We start from the raw sequence: 24,747 nt of genomic DNA, 5'->3' as shown, positions 1-24,747 counted from the left end.
AGTTGACGACCATGACATGCAATGCATAAATCTGCATCAGATAATAATTCTAGTAATTCCACTCTATCATGTTTACAAGGAAAACATAAATACAGTGCAAAATATACAGTGTCTTGTCGTCTTTCTGGTACTGGAAGAGGAAATTTGTTAGACATCTTAGCAAGTAATATAGACTAATTACATTTCACATTCAATATCACCAACAGAGAAGTCTATATTGTAGGACAACAGTTTATGTCCACATGTGAGTTGTGGAATCTTCTATGAAACTAAGGATTATGTTAGTACTGTTCAAGTCATCGAAATAGTAGTAGCTTAACCATGACCAGCTAAGATAAAAAAACAGATCTCAAGCATAGAATCAAGGATTAATTTGGCCTAATAAATCCAAACCACTATATTTATAATATTTGAAGGCATAGAGACTATATTTGGCTTATCAAATGAGAAGGAATCCCGTTGAAAAATACGAAACACGTTTGTCGCAAACTTGGTATATCAACTACTCCCTCCGTCCCGTAATACATTTCCTATATTGACTTCGGACACTATTCATGTTAAGCGATTGACTATTAAATCAAATATAAGATCAAATATAGTCATGAGTGATCTCGTTGAATTCGTATTTATGAGTACTTTAATACAATGAAGTTTTTATATTTAATACTAATACGAAATTAAAGATATTAACAATCAAAAGTGTGCATTGGCAAACGTGTCCAACACAAATAGGAAACGTTTTTAGGGACGGAAGGAGTACTAAACATAACAACACAAAGTACCTTGGTCGAAACGTTAAATAACTAACTAAACAAGGCATTTTCCTGCTACATCAACGCACACTCAAAGTCAATCATTCCAGCTAAACAATATATAAAACCTTTAAATGCATGCATGCGTTTCAAGCTATCTAGTATATTTGTAACAGCCATCTAAACCACAAACACTGTAACTGTAAGAGAAGTATAGATTAGAAAACAATGGATGCAACATCAGGTCGCATGATGAATTAATATATCTATGATAACAGTTTACCAATGTCTGATACAGATATCGAGAGAAGGCCATACCATCGCAACTGCAGCTGTGCGCTGCACAAGTCAAAAGCTGCACCAACCGCTTGTTTTCAACATGGGAATGTTGCATATCCAAAGAAACAGTCATGGAGTGATTGCTCTGTATCTATAACTTCTTTTAAAAGCTCTACACATTCTTCACTTATCTGCGCTTTGTCAGGAGGGTGTATAGCAGAAAGAAATGAACTAGTTGAATAATTAGCAGAAATAATACAGTTTAGAAAGTCAAAAGTAGCTAGCAGCTGTTTCTTAAAGCATATAATGCCAATGCTCTAGTAGACAAGTCGTGTAAGGAGTAAGTGCAGTCTCTCTTTCACTTCCATCTCCTCAGTTTAGCTTAATGTATAGAGTTTATGTGCATATTCTGTTTGTATATTACCCAAATGATACTTTTATTATCAATTTGTCTAATTTTCTGAACTCATATGCCCCATTCCCCCAAATTTAAAGATAATTTTAAATTTGAAGAGCATTCAGCATATACGTTATGGACAAAAAGAGTACTCTCATTATGGCCTCCACTCGAAATGGTAACTTGGAATACATTGCAGATCTAAGACTATGACAGAGCAGTTTACTCTTTAGTAAATTTCATATAAGTTCCTCCTCTTTCCCCAAACTAGCCGTCTAACTGTTCATCAATCAATATTGAAAGAACATTATAATCAGGTTGCTATCTCTAAGATAACTTTTCAACAAACAACATCCCACATGTAACCGACTTCTCTTTTCAATTTCTGTAAACTTTGTTACTTAATGCAATCAGGAACTACAAATGAAAATGAAATTTAGAACTTCCTAAGCTTCAATAAATTGGTGCAAAACAAGTTACCACTGATCTAGCGATATTTCTCAAACTTTTGGTTAGATTTTTAAAATCCTTCATTAGATATTGTTGTACACTGTTCCAGACTTCCAGGTACGAGTATGTTTAAAAACAAAGGGATTTTCAAAAGAAGTTGACAAAAACAAAGTACAATTGCAAGAATTATAATATCTATAAATTTGTTTTAACATACCAGGTTCCTTGTTTCGACTTATATGTTGAACATATGTACATACTGTTTGGAGCCTTAATTTTATTAATATATATATAATTAAACCAACAAAATCTGAAATTAATAACTATTACTTATCTACATCTTCCCCAAAATGTTAAGTAGTTCCCAAACAGATGAGATGAGAATCTGGAGAGAATCTATTATCGCAACAGATGCTGCCTGCAGATTATAGAGCATCTGAAGCAAATATATCTAAACATGACACAGATATAACCGTCTTAGCATATCTATTAGTCTATTTATTTTGCATCATTTATCCAAAAATAAGTAGGCAAAATGTGGGTGCCAAGAAGAATACAAATTCTAAAAGTGCTCTAGTAGAAGGAAATGTAGAACGCCATGGCTACTACAATATGAGGACTAATTATAACATCATTTTTAGTGCATAACATTCATATTTTTAACATAATAAAACTATACTAATTAAAACATTTTTCACTTCTATTTAAACCAATATAACCCAAGCTCTATGGCCTACAGGATACTCCAGTTCTCTTGGTAACAAGAAGTCAAGGGTTCGCGCCTAAGACGAGGCATGTGTGTACTACTCTATAAATATGTTTTAATTGACCAGAAACCGGCCTTATAAATAAATATAAATCTAAAACCGTTACTACCAAAAAAGAGACTCTTGTTAACTTCAATGAAAATTATTTGTCACTACCAAAGAACTTTTTTCCATAGGAATAGTCACTGCTCACTGCTTAAGGCAGAATAATACCGTTAGAGATGCCTTAAAACTTCACTTAAATTTTGCAACAAGCATATAACTCAAGGATATTTCTCTTTCCAACTAGAACTTTAACATGATAATACTTTAGGCATAAAGTACCTCCCTGACCATTGTCCAACAGTGCACTATCTCGTAAAGGGTGCGAGATTTGTGCATAAACTGTATACATAATCCTGTAAGTATACCTGACCAAAAAAAATCTGCAAGTAGAGAAATTGTTTTTATAAAAAGCACTCAAAAACATGTTTAAAATTTAAAATTTTAAGACATTTACCATAACGAAAAATTATTAATTTCGTTTAAAGAACAATTTTTTTATGAGAAGCTGCAAAATAATATCTACAAAGAAAAACAAGAAGTAGACAAAATCAGTTTATGACATTTTTCTTGCACTAAAGGATGAAAATTTGTTTAACATTGAACATATAATACAGTAGACGAAATATTTCATGGTCAACAGTACAAACAAACAAGTTAATAGAGTAGAAAAACAGTTTATGTCCACGTGTGACTAGTGACTCTTCTTCTATAAACGCTAAGAATGCTAGATTCACTCTTTAAATCATTGGATGATTAGTCATACAAGCATCAAAACAAAGGTAATAAAACAGACAAGATGCTTAAAAATGAAGAACTAAGCTTGTCATTAACTTAGGAATATCAACTACTAGTACAACGGCACAAGATACATTGATCGAAACACACGATAACTAAAGAAAAGCATTTTCCACCTAGATTAAATCACACTTCAGTCAACCATGTCTGACACTATATAATGAAATTCGTTAGAAATTGGAAATTTAATACAATTGACAACATTTCACTTCCAGCATCCCAAACAAAAACGTTTATACTAAAACCTAGGTACATCAACTACTAAAAACAAAAACAGAAACAATATAGAGTACCTTGGTGCAAACGTAGCTAACTAACTGCCACAAAGCAATCTCCTCCTAGATTAATTCACACTTCTCTCCTTCAGTCCAGCTCAGTCATTTCTCTGACAAAATAAAAACCCTTCAATGCATGCACATTTTTGCAAGATTTATACACTCACTCTAACACTCAAATAAACTCCAAAATACTCTTACTATAAGGAAATTAAAGATTAAGAAAACAATGGATGCAGCATCAAGTCAGATGATAAATCCATGTGTCTATGATAGTAGCTTATCAATGTCTGATACAGATATAGAGAGAAGGCCATACCATCGCAACTGTGGATGCGCACTACACAAATCAAATGGTTCACATACAGCTTGTTTTCAACTGGAAATATCGCATTCCAAAAGGAAAAATCATACAGTAATTTACATTTCAAATAAATGATGCTAGTAAAGTATGAACAAACTACAAGGACGTAATAAAGTAGATATCACATAGCCAACAAAGTGTTGGTGCAGTGGTTGAGCTCGTGTTCCCCAGAGTTCGACTCCTAGTGTGTGTGTGTGATTAATTATAAAAAAAACAAGTAGATATCACATAATACACATTTAGAGATATTCACATCAATTCAGTAAGTCAAGATGCTTAAATTTTTTCACATCCCAACTTCGGAAACAAAGCTCCGATATTGTGTATATTTTGGCATATAAACCCCAACATCACTTAAAATAAGTACTCCAGACAGCAATTATTCAATGTTGTTGCTTTGGAGTATACAATATCTAAACTACTCTAAAAGAAGTCGGGGAAAATATCATGACTACTACCACATGAGGCCAAAGTACAATACATCAGTTCTAGAGCATACCGTTATTGGTTTTCACATCATAACAATTAAACTAAGAGAGCATCATTTTACTATAATTTATTAATATATCAATGACTGAATGTCGTGTATGGTAACCAACATATCTCATAAATAACCATGAGTCCAAAACAATACTTAATTTACCCAAAAAGAAGATTTAGGAACTTTATCTCCAAGGGAATTCACTACACCAAGCTTGATAATATAGTTAGAGTTAGAGATGCATTGAAAAATAATTTAAAATTTTGACACATTTTGTAACCTAGTAATACTTGAAGAACCAAATTTAAAATATAAACGCATACCACTCTGCAGCAAACATCACTCTTGCCAACTACTACTTTCTCCTGGACCACTTCATAGTCCTTTGTCCAATCACATGCACTATATAATACATGCCACGGCTTCAACATTTTTCACCAATGTGTCTTTGCCTCTTTGGAAGTAGTTTGCCATTGTCTGGTACAGATATTGAGAGAACCGTACCATCATAAAATTATGAATCAGTTCTTTAGACTTTGATTTTCAACAGATAGTAAACAAAAACTCAAACAGAACAATTTAATACCTGCTCTTGATGTGTTAATGCATCCCGAGTTTTAGCTTGTTTATGATAATTGTAGATTCCACTGAACCAACAGAAAATAGCAATGCATCTCATTGTACAGTGTAGGCACCACTTCAGATAGTACAAGTTGAGAAATTAATACATCTGCATATGTAAGGATCATATGTGTACATAAGATTGTAAATTTTGTGGATGTACAATAGTGCATAACATGCAAAAGAACATTATAACAGGATAATAGAGAATGTTGTGTACTCATCGTATTACATCTACAAAATAACATAAATCCAAAACAGTTGTTACCAAAATAGACTCCTTGTGAACTTACATTATAACAGTTTGTCTACTTTGCATATTCCTCTGTAACTAATATAAAGTTTTTTCCCTAGGATTAATCAGCACTCCAAAATGACAATAGAGTTAAGGATGTCTTAAAGAATATATATGTACAAATTTTAAAATATCTCTCTAATGCAAACCAGCAAAAAGCAAACCTGATTTTTATTTTTTAGTTCACAAGTGAAGAGAACAGATTATGTTCCTTACTAGGGGTAAATGCACTCCAGAATCATCGTCATCTATGAGGTTGCGAGATTCAGAATCATACAGATGCTCATAGAAAAATTCATTTCACAGACAGAATGATATCAGTAATCGCATTATGATGCGATATTAATTGGGCGTTTCAGAGCAGACTGGTAGGGATTCATGCAAATTGGGTAAAGGAGCTTAGAATTTTTGTTTTTATTTTGATCCACAAATCCATAGTACTTGGACAGTAATGTCCAACAATAAGAAGTCAGTCTCCAAGAAGCTAATGCAAATGACCAGAGATTACTTAAGAAGACATCAATGACATTATAAACCTTTTGGACCAGTGAAAAAATACATCAGTGATTAGCATACTGTTAGTGCTTTTCACTTTAATAAAGTAAACTAAAAGGAATACTGTGCACTTGCCAAGAGTTATATTATGGATCCAACATTCTATAGACATCTCATACTTAACTATGAATCCAAAACGAGATATTTGGTTAACTTACATAAAATAGTTTGTCTTTTACCGCAATTTTATATTTTAGCACTAATCTACCACTTTGATATTTAGGAGATGTCACTACTGCAACACTTGAATATGTTGAAGATGCCCGGTCGAAATGTTATTAGTCCAAACAAAGTACTAAATGGAATCTATGGAACACAATGCTACTAAAAGACAACACTTTCTAGGAAGAAACGGATATCACTTTGCACCAAATATTTCCCTTGCTAACTAACACTTTCTCCTAGATAACACATTTCTTTAATCCATTTACGAGCGGTATATAAACCCCTCCAAAATTCATGTGAAGGCATCCACGCGTTCAACTTTAAACTCAACTATATTACAGGAACAAGCACACAAATATTGCAATGGATGCTGCAGCAGGTCATATGATGCTTCAATATGCCTTTGATAGTAGTTTATCAATGTCTGATATGGAGATTGAGAGAAGGCCATACCATCGCAACTGCAGCTGTGCGCTGCACAAGCAAAAAGATGAACGGCCTACTGCATGTTCTAAACATGGGAATGTTGCATTTCCTAAGAAACATTCATGGAGTGATTGCTCCATTTCGACAGTTGCTCCCAAAAGCTCGTTGCAATCAGGTAAAACCAAAGAAAACGATGGTCCTTCGTTTATTAGAAACAAAGGAACAGCTGGAATTTTGTCTAGTAGATGACACAAATTCATGAATTTTAATTTCATAGAAGAATTAGTGCAGTAATCTTGTAAATTTACTTCTCAAAACAGTACTGAAAACTCATATATGCCATTTTCACGATGACAAAAAAAGTACTATAGAAACTTAGCCAAAAAACAGAAAGCACTAAAATTTCATTCTAATTTATTTATGTACAATTTGGTGAAATTTATGTTGCCTTCACATTATTACATACAGGACTCACTCAGAAACCTCTTTACCTGTTCTTGTCATCTTTGTGAAGCAGTTATGCACAGCTTCATAAACCCACACAATAGTCTGTTCCATTTATGAAAATTTGTAATTACGTTGAATTAAAAGACAGTAGCAAGTTCATGTCAATGTCTACATTAACAGGCCTTCTCTTCGGCATTAAAAATTCAATTTCCGAAGGAATTCCCACTGATCCTAAATTAAAAAGGACAATTTCAAAATATCTGTGACCAAGACAATATAATGCAAATGTGCTTACATAAAGTGGTAAAATAATATGGTGATGCATTAGTACATAAAATGCAGAAGAAAGTTGTTATTATTTGAAGACATAATAAGAAACAGAAAACGAAAACTAAAATACGGCAAGCACGGCTATGAGCAAGTAGGCAAGTCTTCTTTTGTCTTCTACCCCTGGTCAATGAAACTAATGTTATGTTAAACAGACTGCAAGGTTGCCTAATATAATAAACATAGTGTATCATACATCCTTAATTATATTTGATTCAAGTTTTAATAGATGCTTCCTGACCAAAAAAAATTTAAAAAAAAAAATTAACAAATTATAGGGTGCGCAAGTATTTAGATGTCCACCACAATCTTCATCCTACAAAATTCAAATTTTTATCCATTATCAACAAGACGAAAAATCAATGCAATGGAAGCCACATGTAAGACACAAAAACCATATCATTTACTTAACAGAAAACATGCAGGGTAGCCAAAAATGCATATTATCAGTCGGTCCATTCTCTCCAGGAAGTATATGTCTATTTCGACCAATGTTTCCTTTTTACAAATAGTTAAATCAAAACATAGAGACATTGCAGAGCCATTATTAGTTTTTAACTCCAATGTGTTAATAAAGACTCCATGTCTCGCAATTGAAGACTAGTCACAACGAGATCAAGTGATTGTTATTTACATGGAAAACATGGTACTTTATAAATAAATCATCTCGTAAAGAGTGTGTGAAACACTCAAAAAACTTGTAAAATATTATAAAGTTTAAAGACACTTATCATAATAATGAAAAGCTATTAATTTCTTTTGAAGAATAATTTTCTTATAGAGAGGCTGCAAAATAGTATCTACAAAGAAGAACAAGAAATAAGTTACATTGTTAAGTAAAAACATTTATTTTGTCATATTTATTGCACTAAAGAAGGAAAGTTGTTAAACATTGAACATATAATACGTTAGACAAAATATTTCACTATCAGCATTACAAACAAACAAGTTAATATAGAAAAAAAGGTTCTGTCCACATGTGACTAGTGAGTCTTCTGCTATGAAAACTAAGAATGCTAGATTCACTCTTTAACTCATTGGATCATTAATCACTACAAGCATCAAAACCAAGGTAATAAAACAGGCCACATGCATAAGAATCAGTAACTGAGCTTGTCTTTAACTTAGGAATATCGACTAAAAGTACAACGGCACAAGATACGGTGGTCCAAACACACGATAACTAACTAAAGCACATAATTTTCCTCCTAGATTAAATTACACTTCAGTCAATCATGTCTGACATTATATAATGAAATTCGTTAGACATTGGAAATATAATACAATAGACAAAACATCTCAATTTCAGCATCACAAACAAACACGATTTTATTAAAGAACAACGGTTTATGTCTATATGTGAGCAGTGTAATCTACTACTAAAACTAAAATCATTGAAATATTAGTCACCTCTAAGCACCACAGCTGTAAAAAAGGTATTAAAATAAGTAAGGACAGAATCAAAGACTACTATACAAGCTTGTCTTAAACCCAAGTACATCAACTACTAAAAACAACAAACAAACAATATAAAGTACCTTGGTCCAAACGTAGATAACTAACTGCAACACAGTATTCTCCTCGTAGATTTATTCACACTTGGCTCATTCAGTCGAGCTCAACCATTTTTCTTACATATAAAAACCCTTCAAAGCATGCATATTTTTGCAAGCTATATACATTCACTCTAACACTCAAATAAACTCCACAACCCCAGAGATACATTTACTAGAAGAAAATTGAAGATAAAAAAAAACAATGGATGCAGCATCAGGTCAGATGATAAATCAATATGTCTACGACAGTAGCTTATCAATGTCTGATACAGATATCGAGAGAAGGCCATACCATCGCAACTGTGGATGTGCACTACACAAATCAAAAGGTGCACATACAGCTTGTTTACAACATGGGAATGTTGCATTCCAAAAGAAACAGTCATACAGTAATTACTCAGTATTCATAACTTCTTCAAAAATCCCTGCACATTCTTCGCTTATGAGATCTTTGTCAGGTAGAAGAATAGCGAAGGATCTGAACTAATCAAATAGATAACATAAAATGTAAATTTTAGAAATTAAAGAGTAGCTTTTAGTTGTTCCCAAGGTAAATAATGCTAGTACTCCTTTTTGGAACAGTCATGTAAGGAGCATGTACAACACTTTCTTCTACTTCCATGTCGGCTGTTTAGCTTAATGTATAGAGTTCTTCTGCACATTGTGTTTGAATATTATCCACAATTGCACTCTTTTCTTAATCATTTGTCTAACCTCCTGAACTCAGATGACTTTTTAAACCATTACAACCAGTATAGAAATCAGGACAAAACAACTACAGTTGTATAGCATACCGTTATTGCTTTACAAATGTTGTAACTAAGAGTGTGTACTTTAAAAACATAAATAACAGATTTTATTTGTATAGACATACCAACGCATCTCATACATGTCCATGAATCCAAAACAATGAAAATTCTACAAAAAAGATGCTTTATTAACTTATATATAACAGTTTATGTTTTTAAGTGCAACCTTTTGTTTTACTATTACACTAAAAATTTGGTTTCTTAGGAGATGTCACTAGTGGGACACTTGAGAATATAGTTGAAGATGCCTAAATGAGAAGTTGTTATTTCAAACATAGTACTAGATCAATTCCTGGACAATGGTTAAAAATACCCATTTTTGGGGATGAATTTGCTCAAAATACCCATTTTCAAAAAATATGCTGAAAATACCGTTTTGGTTACGCATTTTGTAATTGGGTAAGTGTAATACGCATTTGAGAATTGGGTATGTAAGAAAATTACTAAAGATAAGCATTTCTGATTTGGGTATTATCATTGGGATACTCATTTGCCAAATGCGTATCACAAAAAAGAAAAAAAATAAAAACTGGATACCCATGTCAAATGGGTATCTAGTACAAAACAGGATACCCAAATGGTAAATGCGTATCCAAACGGGTATTTTCAGCACTACACTACCAGAATGGGTATTTTCAGCATTTTGCCCCAAAAAATGTTATTTTTAACATTCTTTCATCAATTCCTTGGGAAACACTACTAAAAGACAGCAATTTTTAGGAAGAAACGGCTACCACTTTGCACCATATACAGTCTTAAACTAAAGTATTGTAAAACCAGTTGACGGCTATGCCCCAGACAATAATTTTAGGAATTCCACGCAATCATATTTACAAGGTAAACATAATACAGTGTTAAGAATACACAGTGTGTTGCCATCTTCTGTTACTGGAAGAGGAAATTTGGTAGACATTTTAGCAAGTAAAATAGACAAACATTTCACCTTCAACATCACAAACAGAGAAGTCTATATTGTTGGGACAACGGTTTATGTCCACATGTGAGAGTGGAATCTCCTATGGAAACTAAGAACTCTTCTATTACTGTGCAAGTCATTGAAATAGTAGTCACTCCAAGATTGACAGCTAAGATAGAAAAACAGATGTCAAAGATTCAAACATAGAAAACAAGGACTCACTTAGCATAATCAAGCCAAACTACTAAATTTATAATATTTGAACGCATAGAGAGCATATTTAGCTTATGAAAAGAGATAGAATCCTGTAGAAAAATACGAACACGCTTTTCGCAAACCTAGTACACCAATTACTAAACATAACAACACAAAGTACCTTGATCGAAACGTTAAATAACTAACTGAACAAGGCAATTTTCTGCCAAATCAATTCACACTAGTCAATCATTCCAGAAAAACAATATACAAACCCTTTGAATGCTTGCATGCATTTCAAGCTATTTAGTTTATGTGTAACAGTCAGCTGAACCACAAACAGGGTAACTGTAAGGGAAGTATTTATTAAGGAAATAATGGATACAACAACAGGTCGCATGATGAGTCAATATATCTATGATAGTAGCTTAGTGATTTTAACGATACAGATCTCGAGAGAAGGCCATACCATCGCAACATCTGAGCGCTCACAAGTCAAAAGCTGCACCTACAGCTTGCTTCCAAAATGGGAATGTTGCATTTCCAAAGAAACAGTCATGGAGTAATTGCTCTGTATCCGTAACTTCTTCCGAAAGCTCTACATATTCTTCACTTATCTGCGCTTTGTCAGGTAGGTATATAGCAGAAAGAAATGCATCAGTTGAATAAATAGCAGAAACAACACAGTTTAGGAACTCAAAAGTAGCTAGCAGCTGTTTCTTAAGGCATTTAATGTTGTTTCTCGTTAAGGGAACAGTAGTCTGTCTAAGCAGTGAATACTGTCTGTCTTTCACTTCATATCCTGAGTTTAGCTTAATGTATAAGCTTGTGTGCACATTCGTGTAATATATAGTTTCTTATCATCCATGGGGGTTGCAAGATTCCAAAACTTACAGATACTAAACCCTAAAAGCATTTCAAACTTCAAATAGATAAAATAAATACATTTGTATTATCACAGCAAGAGAATCAAATCAAAGCAACGGAATCTAAAATGTAACCGAAAAACAATTATGAATCAAAATGAAAAAAAAATTGTATGCGGTGAACGTGGATCGAACACGTGACCTTCAGATCTTCAGTCTGACGCTCTCCCAACTGAGCTATCCCCGCAACTGTGATTCCCCTGCAAATTTATTTAAAATAAGGCAGATACATTACCAAGGCAGATACATTACCAAGGCAGATAACAACATATGCTGCAGCTCAAAAAAATGCAAACCTGGTTTTAGTTCACAAATGAAGAAACCAGATAATGTAGCTTAGATTATAGTCCTTATCAGGGTGGAGGAGTTTCTTCTCATTTATAGGAGTTACAAGATTCAAAAACTTACATATACGAAACAAGAAAAACATTTCACACTTCAAATGGATGAAATAAGTACATTTGCATTATCACAGTAAGAGCAAATCAAAGCAACGGAATCTATAATTAAGAAAATAACAATTATGAATCAAAATTAAAATGGAAAAGTAATGCGGTGAACGTGGATCGAACACGTGACCTTCAGATCTTCAGTCTGACGCTCTCCCAACTGAGCTATCCCCGCAACTGATTAATTCCTGCAAATTATTAATCAGTAGAATCTGCATATTTGACTACGGTAATCTGTAGGCTTCAGAACATACAGATGCTATGAATCTTGCAAGGCTTTCTGTCTCCAGCATGATCTAGTAAAGGCGTAGACTTCAGATAACACAGATACTATGAACCATAAAAGGGCCTGTGGTTTCAACATTATCCGGAAAAAATGTAGCCTTAAGAACATCTACTGGAAGGTAAAATAAATCATAATCACATTTCAAACCAATAATTTTAGTAGAATATCTCATCAAATATGCGGAGAGAAGAAAGTAGACGTCACAAAATATATTTTATTAGAGATAATCGCAACACTTAACATCTGAACTACAAAAAACACGTTTCTATGTTATTTTCATTTTGGCACACACCCATAATCGTTAAAACTTAAAAGTAATTCTTAACAATTAGTTAAAAAGTGGTTGTTTTGGAGAATACGAATCTAGACAGTACTACAAAGGGATGCAAAACATTAGAAATTCGGTAAGAAGCCTACTTACATATTTTAAACCATGTCAACAAGTAATTAGGGACTTGATGACCACCACAATATGACTATATGAGGGACAAAAACAGCATCATTTATCAAAAACCCGCCCATCTCATAGATACACATGAATTCGGAACAATAATTACCAATAGAGATATCCTCTGTTAATTTACAAAGGAGCATTTTGTCTCGTGTTTAGCTTCCTGTTTAGCAATTTTTTTTTTTAAAAAAAAATATTCTATTCCCGAGGGATAGTCATTACTCTGAGCATGATATATAATGTTAAATTGCAACATAACACTAAATTGATTCGTTGGAAGATAACACCACTGAAAGACCGGACTTCCCACAGATAAACAATTTACAGAAACAAGGAGATAAGATTTTGAAAGAAGATATCATCAAGAGAGTGAATGCTACAGTTTACATGAATCTCCACTGTGTCTTTGGTAGTAGTTATCCATGTATGATACATATACAATATTGAGAGAAGACAATACCGTCACTAATTGCAGCTCCACGCTGTAAAATCCAAAATGTTGTCTGCTGCCTAACACATATTTTCAGCATATTGCATTTCCTAAGAAACATTCATAGTGTGATTGCTCAATCCCTTAAACTGCTTCCAGAAGCTCTTCGCACTCTTTATCCTTCTGTGGCAGCAGACAGGAAAACATGAGATTTGTTTATTAGAATACGAATGCTCAGGAGTTCAATTTCATAAATTAGAGATAGGTTTGGGAAATTTGTTTTCAGCATATAGTAATAAAATTCTTATAAAAAACCACCAAGACAAAAGAATGCACTTAATCGATTGCCTTCATTCGCATTCTTACTTCGATTTCCAGTCACATTGTTATACAAAAAGCTCAAACGGAACATTCCATCATAAGAGAGTATTAATATCATTCTGAGGAGAATCTAAAACCAACGCTCAACAGCATGCAATTACATAAACCCTGAACTAAATACAGATTACGCGAGATTAACAATTCGATGGCAATTGAAACCATTTCAATCAGCTAATAAAAAAATACTACGAAATTTTCTACAAACAGAAGGTGAACAATATAAGATAACCACTGCATTCAAAGCAATCAAATAAACTCGATCAGGCGTAAAATATTACATTACATAATATACTGATCAAAATCGAAACACAGTGGAACAACTAAGATCATTGTAACAACAAACATGTGAACATCAAAAATATTTAATTAAGATTTATTTTAAGCACGAAATGATGCTATGAACTTCACTGACTAAACAGCATAAGCATAATACACTATCAAATTTAATGAAACTAATGAATAAAAATTAAGTTATACTCGAACTCGAACTCGAACACGAAATTATAATATTGGAACCTGTTATTACTAAATTAAGACCGAACTAATGAAGTTATGTTTGTGATCTTACAGCTCTCATTTCTGTAGTCAGGAAATTTAGGGTTATAAATGTGAAATTTTACTGTTGTGGAGACGAATAGAAAATAAAATTTTAAATTTGTGCTAATTATCAGGGTAGGGGAGTTTTAAAGGATTTTAAATGTAACTAGAGTAGTTCTGGGCAGTGGGCAGATGCCCTCTTAACTAATTTTTTTTTAAAAATATATATATATTTTAAAAATAGTTTAATTAAAATATATATTAATATTTTAATGACTAATAGAATAAAACTTAAAAATAGTAGCACACAAAAAAATAAATATTGATTATTAACTTTCTTTTAAATTTAAAATATAAAAATGAATTGATGAATATTTATATAAATAAAATAAATTTTGATAAAGATAAAATTAGTGGATTAAAGAGAAATATTGTAAATTATAAATTTAAGAATATAAAAGTGAGAAGGAAAGAAAATAGTAGAAATGGAGAATAGAGAGAATTAGTGGAGTTAATAAATGATAGAGAGATTTTAAAAGACAATTAAAAGAGTAAAAATTTATTAGTGAAAAATGACATTATCAAATTGATAACAGTTTGACATCTGTAATTTGATGTCTGTTAAAGGAGAGTTTGACACATTAGCTAATCTACTTTATTTTAGTATAATGAAGATAGGAGTAAACCCATTTCGCAAGCATATTACGAAGTATCATCTAATTGCTAGCTTCTTGTACAAATTCTCAGTTTTCGATTTTTGTTTTATCAGGCGATTTTTTAAAATTTTATAAAAATTGATTGATTTATCATTAATTTATTAATGATTTAGCAAATTGGGCAAATAGTTTTGGCTGACTTATCACTGACTTATCGGTGATTTTTGAAAAATAGGCCAAATTTTTATAACATAGAGTGAAAAAAATTAAAAATTAAAAATTTATTAAATATTACTACCTCCGTCCCTCTCATTTCTTTACATTTTTTTCACATGCTTGACACGTATTTTAAGACAACTATAAAGTATAGTTCCGGAATTCTTTTTTACAATTTTCTTTCTTTTATAAAAATTTGAGTATTATATCTTTATTTAGAAGAAAAAATTAAAAAAAAATATGCAACTACATTTAATAAGAGAATTAAAGTGTGTGCCGAGCTCGCGTCCCCCAATATAAAGAATTGAGGAGGACGGAGGGAGTAGTAATTTAAATGCTATTTTAGTAATTCAATTAACATTGCTGTTTAGTACGGTTTTGAATTTGAAAGAAATTTGAATTAAAAGAAATTAAATATTGCATGATATTAACTTCGTCTCCAAATACATGTTCCTCCCACTTTTTAGGAAAGCTCTACAAATAAATTTCAATTTTTTTCTTTTTAAATTATAATATTATGGACTTAATCGCATGAACTATAATTATTTTTACAGAAAAACGTAAACTAGCACTTAAATGATTGAATTATTTTTCGTATTGAACTTGTTCAACTTGGAAAAAAAAACCTGTTTACTTTTTACTCTCTAGCCAGGAACAGACTAGAGACAAGCCAGTCTAACCTGAGTACCAATCTGTTCAAAGCTTTAATAATTTACAAAATTATTAAATTTAATAATTAATCTGTTTAATGGAAGCCTAGATGGAAAGAAAATATGGATTCAAGTCCTCTTGTCCCTACTGCAAGTGAGAGTCGTTGATGGACGCACGAGGCAAGATTTAAAGCATGAGCTCAAACAAGTACGCACACTTCTATAGGAAGTTTAACCACATCCACATTATTTCGTTTTTGCTGCTATAATGATATTTCATCTTCTAGCATTACAAGGAGAAACTCGTAGACATTAGAGAGGAAATTCTGCGTAAACAAAGAGCTGGGAAACTTTGATCGAAAGTTTCACATTCAAAGTGCCCTTGTCAGACGGTAAATATCAAGTAGTTAAATTTCTTGATGATAACTTTGATAGAACTATGATCTTAGGAGGCAGACAAAGCAAAACTGGTGCAAGAAACAAGCTTACAGCTAAGCAGATAAATAATCGATTCACTAATCAAAGAAAAAGAAATTGGCGAAGTTGCCCCTCAAAGAAAAAACGCAAGAAATAGGTCTGTTAAACCTCACCACCGCTGGCTAACATAGCAGTTCAGATAAACAGTGACTGCCTCAAATAGAAGTCAGCAAGTCACAAGAATTGCTCGTCCTCATTCTGAATAATGCAGCAAATAAAGATTGGCTCAAGATGAATATTGGAAAAAAAATCAAGAGGAACTTGCAGCGTCACATATTTAATAAAGCAATTATTATCTTAACTTTTTAGTTCTAATCTGCCTCAGAAGAAGCTGGTACACTGGCACAGTAGCACTAAGCAAAAGCAAGGATCAAGGACCACAAAGAAAGATTTTTGAAGCAACTAAAGGTCCATCAAACAAATACATGAGACTAAACATCTGGAATTTTCACAACCAAATGCCCTTTCTTTTTCTATATCTTTGTTTCTAGGCGGACATGGTAGAGTAAGGAAAAGGTGGTTCTAGTCCTTTTGTTATATAGGATCTATGTAATAAATTCTACAATGCCTGCATAGAGAAAACAGCAAGGAAGAGCTTAAACTCTTTTAACCTTTAACTTGGGGCTGAGTAGAGGAAAGTTGTTGCTGGGCTTGAACTTTCTGAGGAACCTTGGACGCCATAGTGCGTAACTGGTTTGCTACTTCCGTGAAGTTCGGTCTTTCCGAAGGCTCCGCAGACCAGCATCTTTCCATGAGTGATCTCCACTCTGGGTCACAAAATTCTGGTACTGGGGGTCGCAGACTGTTGCTCACAATGCCACCTGTTATATATACAAGGCACTTGTTATAAAATTGCTTACACTTCTTAATTAAATGGTACAGAAACATTCTGCATCTACTCTAATCATGTTTAAAAAATTACCAATAATAGCTCCATAATGCAGGTCTTGATATGGCTCTTCTCCAGTGAGAAGTTCCCATAACACGATGCCAAATGAGAAAACATCAACCTACAGTCATTAAAAATCATATATACACTTGTTAAAAGAATTCTTATGAAAAGGTTTCTATTCGAAAGAGTTCCTTTTTTTTTGCAAGGGGGGGAGAGAGACCTTTTCAGACACAAGGCTACTGCTACCATTTAGAAGCTCTGGCGCCATCCAAGGAAGTGTTCCTCGTACCCCACCTGAGATTAGTGTCTGGCATTTTACCTTGGAGAGCCCCAAATCACCAACCTGGTGAAAGCCAAAATTAGAAACCATTCACTAATAATATCAAAATGGTCTGTTGATAGTCATTTTGCCACAACTGAACAGAAAGGAATTTATTTAACAGAAGCACGCGAGGACTAGCCTGACAATGTAACTGCTCCATGATTTAACTTACATCATCGGTCTCTACCAGTTTAAAAGATACTCAACTTAAAAAGTAATATCTTCGGCCTTCACATACTTTGAGCAAACTAACTTATCTTAGGTAACTAAGTTGAATAAGCACCAAGAATAATGATGAACTTTAAAGCTCAACAACAATCTGATGGATGAATGTCAAATATTAAATATCTGTTTTAAGAGGCTGGAGAGTTGGGACCAATAGAATGCAGAGTCTGAAGATAGTCTTCAATCCAAAGTCAGAAGATACTTATGAAATATGAATTTTGCTAAGTAAAAAGTAGATGATTGACATGTACAATTTATACACATTATGGCGTCTGTGCACATCTTATCAGAAAAAAATTGGTAAGCCTCTTCATTTAAAAAAGGAGATTATAAAGATTCTTGTACATGATACAAACACACACAGAGAGAATATCTGTATATAATATGATTCAGTTGTAGTGCATGATTTAATTGCCTCATACATAGTTCGTAAATAATATGTTTCAGACTTCCAGTGGTTCAATTGTGATATAACTTGAACAAAAATATTAAAAACATATGATTTCCTTACGAACCTAAACCGAAAGTTTCCATGACAAAAAAAACAGAAAGTTTCATATAAGTAACCTTGCATATTGGCCTGTGCGGATCACGAAGATTGACAAGCAAGTTGTCACTTTTTAGGTCAAAATGGACTATATTTTTTCCATGCAAGTACTCCATTCCAAATGCAGCATCCATAGCAATCAACAGACGTTTCCGCTTATCAAGGTTCCTAAAGTTGATGATTAGAATTAAATTAGGTGCCAAATTTGTTATGTAAAATTTGAAAAAAGAAAGGATTACGCTAAAAAAACTAGATGCGAACAAATTACTTCTCGTTCTTCAGGAGCGCAGTTCTTAAAGAACCGTTGACCATGTATTCTGTCACAGTTGCCACAGAGCCACCAGGACCATCAAGCACTACACCATAAAATGCCACAACATTTGGATGATGCAGGTCTGCGAGCTTGATTGCCTCATTCCAGAAGTCATCTCTCTGAATTAATACAATAGTTTGAGGAACTTACAGAACAGAACAAATCCAAAGCTTAATAACTACTTTGGAAGGATTCTCACCATGCGTTCTTGTTCTGAAGGCTTTCCAGCAAAACACCTATCATTAATCCGTTTAATTGCAACATCCGACCCTCTCCATTTACCATGGTAAACTGTACCAAAAGTTCCGGAACCTAGTTCCCGAAGCTCTTCGAGGTCGCTATTTTTTATAATCTAAAATAGAAGGGCACAAAACATGATAACTTTTAGCTTGTCAATCCAAAGAAGTACAATGAAATGTAGGAAAAACAGATCTCCAACCTGCAAGCGACCGATTCCATCTGATACAGGAAATCCAAGATTTGCCTTCTCTGATAGTTTTGATTTCGTGTCCTGAATATATTTTAATTTTAAAGCAGTGAATACTTAATAATATATATGCTAAAAAGCGTTTTTAGTTATATAAAAAAAAAGAGGCCATCCAAGTACCTCTACTTTATTTGAATGCAGAAATTCCACATCATTATTCTGAACTATGCCATCTTGGTTGGCTTCAGGAGCAGACACAGAGGGTATAGATGTATGAAGAACAGAAGCAGCTACACCCTCTGCAACAGCCTGAAGTTCCTGCTTGATATGATCCTCCTCTGAACCTTAAGTGATGGAACAAATAAGCTTAGACCGCAACTGCACAAATTATATAATAATAATAGATACTTTATTCATTCAAAATGTGGAAGGAATTCCAAACCTTTGCCAGTCTGAACTACATCATCTGGTAGCAACTCAGATGTAAAGCCCAAAATATTTCCTGATGGTGATTCTCCAATATTGCCAAATCGATTCTCGCCAAAAGGATCTCTATTTTGGGCCTCTTTTCTTGTAAGGATTTTGTTTGGTCTAGGTGGTGGGAAATGAGTGTCATGCCGTAGATTCCATGGATCTTGGCTACTAAAAAGAGAGTTTGAGGAGTTGTCCTGCACATCTCCAATCCTGCCAGCTGGTGATATATAAGATTGACTGTTCCCATCAATACGGATGGCTTCGACATCACTAGCAATGTTTGGATTGAATTGTGAAGTATCATTCTTTAATTCACCATTAGGTGGGGGTCTTTCTATCACCTGAACTGGATCAATCCCTGAAAATGTAGTTGGATGGCCATAAGAAGTATGATCTGTAGCCAGACTATTGATTCTAAGCCTTTCAAGTGAAAAACTTAAATTACCTAATAGAGGAGGTTGTGCCACTTCATAAGAGCTGGGAACTTCATCATGCGAGCAAGGCACTTCACTAGCTGGACAGTAGTGTATCTCATTCTGTTTGTAACATTTTGCATCAAGATCGATCAGGGGATTGCTAAAAGCATTCTCTACATAGGGTTCCCTATTAGCAATCTGATGTGCCCTACCATCCATGGCATCTTCCTGATTGGAATTATCAGCAGGCGGCATCACTTGCTCATTATCGATAACAACTTCTGAGGGGCGCACGCCAAGATTTTCCAATCTACTGTCAATTTGTCTGAGTTGATCATATATGGGAGAGGACTCTAGTGCACCTTCTTTAGAAACAGGGCCAGGCAACTTACTTGAATTCTCTCGGGGAGATTCATTAACCAAATGATCAGAAGTTTGAGAAGAAGTATCCACAGCAGAAGCTACACTAACTGCTGTGTTATATAACACATCTTGTTTAGCATTATGCTCCCTTGATAGTGCAGGCTGCTGGGAGATATTTACCTGGTACAACTGGGGAGCAGTTCCCACCAATACACCATCAGGAGACTGTGAACCACCCACTACACACTGTGGAAGAGATGCCTGAAGATGATTGTGATTGTTTTCTCTTTGAAAAGAAGCTTTATCATCAACATATTGAGGTATTGCAACTCCTACATATGCTGGATTCCTACCTCCATGGTCCAGATAGCCTAAGGAAGTTACAGGTGCCCCAGTAAAATGATTTTCAACGATATCTTCACCCATGCGCCCAGTTAGAGCAGCACTGCTTAAAGGTTGGCCTCTAATCTTATCGTCTGTTTGGAGACTGTGAAAACCCGTGCTGAAGTCAGATGTCGTTGTAGGACTCTCTCTCTGACCTCGTGCTACTGTATCTGAATGTGCGTGAGGTAAAGCTTTCTGACACATATAACACTCCTCAAATCTAGGCAATTTCTCAGCCAAAGTAGCCTGTTGCTGAGGTGCCGAACCATCAGAAAAGGGATATTGATCTGCCTGTGGAGCTTGATGCCAACCAAAACCCCCTGGCATAATGGGGGCCTGGGAGACTTGTGCATGATAGGCATTAAAGTTCTGATCACCAGGAAGTTGGATAGGTCTTTGCACATACTGGTTCTCCTCTGGGAAACGTTCCATTTGAACTTGTTGGGATTGAATAATTGGCTGCACAGCGGTTGGCCTGAGGTTGGCATAGTTGGAAGGAGTCATTGACATGTGCACAGCAGGAATGAACTGCGGATGGGGGGTAATGTTGGCAACGTTATTGTGATACTGCTGTTGAGGGAACACAGGCCTAACTGCCCCCAACATCTGAGGAGGAAATCCCATCTGAGAAGGATATTGTACATACTCGGGACGGTTTAACACTTCTTGTTGAGGATCCACATAGCCCTGAAAGTAGGGTGCACGTGTTTGATATCCCACTTGCTGCTGTTGCTGTGGTTGTAGTTGTGGCTGTACAACAGAAATAGGCTGAGTAGATAAAACTGGAGGATGTGAACTAACCATTTGAATACCGACTGGAGCAGTAGCAGCTTCAACATGCATTGGCAGGTTAGGGTCCACGTAAACCAGTCTAGGCGCAACTTCTTGAGAGACAATGAAATTATTTTTAGGTGATACCCCTCCAGTAGATGGAGTACCAACAAAATCCACTTGCCCATGACTAGTGCCGTCAATAGCCTCAGTCGCGCTGAAATCTGAATTCTGTGTAGAAGTAGCACTAGTCATACTCTCCCTTCTCGTAATAGCATCAATAGTTCCACCTACAATACCATTTACTGCCTCAATATATCTCTGACCGTTACCTTTAGAAATCCCCATTTGAACAGCTGCAGAAGAATCACCCTCGGTAGGTGAAAACAAAAATACTCTTAACTTAGCTGATCCATCTGGAGACCTTTCAACCAGTCTCTCATATTCCTCCAACATATTCACTAGATCATCAGGAGATGATACTGTTACAAGAGCATCAAGATCCTCGTCCGGCAACTGATACTTAATAACAACATTTTGCCCATACGAATCAGTCATTCTCTGGACCAACTCATTAAAGCTCACGTTTCTTCTCAAACTAATAATCTTAGTCTCACCGCCAACATATCTCAACACCCCATCATTAGGCCTCGGCATAATCTTTCCTCCATAACTACATAAAAATTTAACCTTTTTCCCCGAAACTGAATCATCCCTACCGTCATCACTAGCCTGATCAGAATTACTACCACCAGCCCTATTTCCAACTTTGGGGCTACTACCATAACCACCCGTTGGAACAACAACCGGAGCTGCAACAACAGCTGGCGAAGCAACAACAGGAGCCCCAATAACAGCAGAAGGCGGGGGTGGCATACGTTGCACCCAACCGCCTCCAACCCCAGTAGCATTCCCATATCCTAAAGCTACAAACCCGGAATCAGAAACCGTAGCAGGATAATAAACCGGAACACCAGAAGGGCTATTGGGGTGGTCTCTCGACGGATTGGCAGCATAAAACCCCTCAATATTTCTACCATTAGTCGTCGTAGCAGGAGGGGCAATGCGACAATCATCAACAACAGTTCTAGTTGTATTTAAAGGGCGTAAATTGATCGGAATTGAGTTCTGATCAAAAGCCATATCTTTAATAGTCTATCAATATAGAAAGATTAGAGCTAGTTTGATTAAAATAAGAAAGAATGAATTAATAGAAAATAAAAAGGGCAGAGAGTGATAAACCCTAATGTAATTGAATTGAATGATATATACAAAAAGAGAAAGAGGGCAGAGAGAAATTACCAAATTGGATATGTATGAAGAGGGGGAGGATAAATATTAGACTAATTCCACAGAGTAGGGGAATCTCTATCTGTTTTGAGCTCTTTTTTCTTATATTCTTACAAATTGATGACACCAGGGGGGGAGAGGGAGAGAGAGAGGGAGAGAGAGAGAGAGGAGTAGAGAGATTGCTTTCAGCTTTCCAATGCTGGGGGAGAGAGAGAGAGCGAGAGAGAGAGAGAGAGATATATTTGGGGAGAGAGAGAGGGAGGGAGGGAGAGAGAGAGAGAGAGAGAGAGAGAGAGAGAGAGAGAGAGAGAGAGAGAGAGAGAGAGAGAGAGAGAGAGAGAGAGAGAGAGAGAGAGAGAGAGAGAGAGAGAGAGAGAGGGTTCTTTGATTCTGGGGGTTTGCTGAGGTATGAAGGGAGAGATGGGGGTAGGATGTTGGTTGGCGGTGGGGTGCAAGTTTTGTAAATTCAGCTGCTCTCGTTCCTAAATCTACTCTACTCTCTTTTCTTCCTCATTTGACGGCGAGAGAGAAAGAAAGGACACGTGGAAGAAATTGTTCATGCAGAACAAAATATGGTACAAATATTTATGCAAAATTATTTTAAAGAAAGTAGTAATTTATTAACTGGGACTTGTTTTATAAAAAATCGGTAATCCGAAGAGATAGATCAAGTTATTGATTTCAAAGTAATCGAAGAATTGAAAATTAATTAAAAGGATTAATATATTTTAATATATTAAGTTATATATAATTTAATATTCTTATTTTATTAGTAATTTATAAATTAATATATATTTATCATATTATATAATTTATAGTTATTTAAATTTAATTTAAATTCAATTGTATATGTAATAGATTATTTGCAAAAAATTATTTAAGAATAATATATAGAAATTAATCGAGTTTAAAAAATCGGATCAATCAAATAACTAATATAGGGGTTGTTTGGTTCACTAATTTCTGGAATCAGGTAAGTATTTCAGTCATTCCAACCTCATACCCGATATTTGGTTCAAAAAAATAAAATATATTGGTTTTTGATATTTAAATAGGGAGGTGAGTATGGGGAGGAGGTGTGCGTCCCAACTTTAATTTTATTATTTTAATTTTTATTTAAGCAAATAAATATCTATGTTCAATGCTAAAAGAAATCTATGAACCTAAAATATATTAAAATATTAATTATATTAATATATTTAATTAAATAAAATTATTGAATTAACATATTTTAAATTAAAAATATTCATTGCATTACTTAACCAAACACATGATATCATATATGATACCTGCTACTCATACCATTCATGATTTTAACCCGATAACACATTTTGAACCAAACGACCCAGAGAATTAATGAGAAATTTTTAGAACCATCGTGCCACTAAAACAAATTTGAAAATTCTCTTCAAATTTAGAAATTTGTAATACCGGAAGTAAAATGTAACAAATACACAAATATTAGAAATGTTAGAGGCCAAGCATTCTAAAAACATTTTTGAGTTTTGGAATAATGGGTTTCTATTATGTTATGTGTTTTTTGCTCGTTAATAAAATAGATTCCGCTAATATTATTATAAATATCACAAATAAAACAATGATACATGCCCCTTTCGAGATATATTATAAATATGTAGCCTTACTCCAAATAAAATGGATCTACTATTCACTTTTTGTGTTAATCTTCCCGGGAAGTGATAATCTTTAAAAAAATTGTTTTCAAATAAATATGTGTATTTAATCAAGATTTTAAATAATTTTTTTGATTCTTAAAATTAGGAGATATTAATTTGGATTTTAAAAATCTTTTAAAATCTGATGATATTCAATATATATTAGAAAAAGTGTTTTTAAATACGAGTGTATTCAATTTAGATTTTAAAAAGTTTAATGAAATCTGGCGGTATTCAATTTGAATTTTTAAAAATTCATCAAAATCTGATGGTA

At 34.2% G+C, this 24,747-nt stretch overlaps 1 protein-coding gene and 2 non-coding genes across 4 annotated transcripts; all 3 read right to left on the bottom strand.

The window, feature by feature from the left end:
* Nucleotides 1–11,957: 11,957 nt before the first annotated feature.
* On the bottom strand, nt 11,958–12,030 carry TRNAF-GAA (transfer RNA phenylalanine (anticodon GAA)). Its single transcript has one exon. It is a non-coding gene; the product is annotated as a tRNA-Phe (tRNA).
* Nucleotides 12,031–12,394: 364 nt separating this feature from the next.
* Nucleotides 12,395–12,467, bottom strand: TRNAF-GAA (transfer RNA phenylalanine (anticodon GAA)). Its single transcript has one exon. It is a non-coding gene; the product is annotated as a tRNA-Phe (tRNA).
* A 4,281-nt stretch (nt 12,468–16,748) lies between these two features.
* LOC141703986 (RAF-like serine/threonine-protein kinase 20) lies at nt 16,749–23,336 on the bottom strand. Of its 2 annotated transcripts, XM_074507351.1 has the most exons (11): nt 22,813–23,336; nt 20,022–22,665; nt 19,545–19,934; nt 19,283–19,446; nt 19,115–19,186; nt 18,875–19,027; nt 18,631–18,794; nt 18,383–18,530; nt 17,489–17,611; nt 17,299–17,386; nt 16,749–17,197 (listed from the first exon to the last, which is right to left on the bottom strand). In XM_074507351.1, the coding sequence occupies exons 2-11, from the start codon at nt 22,651–22,653 to the stop codon at nt 16,983–16,985; spliced, it is 4,149 nt and encodes a 1,382-aa protein (XP_074363452.1). In that variant the 5' UTR covers nt 22,654–22,665; nt 22,813–23,336; the 3' UTR covers nt 16,749–16,982. The 2 variants fall into 2 exon arrangements, with proteins under 2 accessions (XP_074363452.1, XP_074363453.1); XM_074507352.1 differs by having other exon boundaries at nt 19,283–19,440; nt 20,022–23,336.
* Between the last annotated feature and the right edge of the window lie 1,411 nt (nt 23,337–24,747).

This window comes from Apium graveolens, unplaced genomic scaffold (assembly GCF_009905375.1).
Source record: "Apium graveolens cultivar Ventura unplaced genomic scaffold, ASM990537v1 ctg7290, whole genome shotgun sequence".
Taxonomy (NCBI): Eukaryota; Viridiplantae; Streptophyta; class Magnoliopsida; order Apiales; family Apiaceae; genus Apium; species Apium graveolens.
This window is presented reverse-complemented; position numbering and strand designations above follow the sequence as displayed.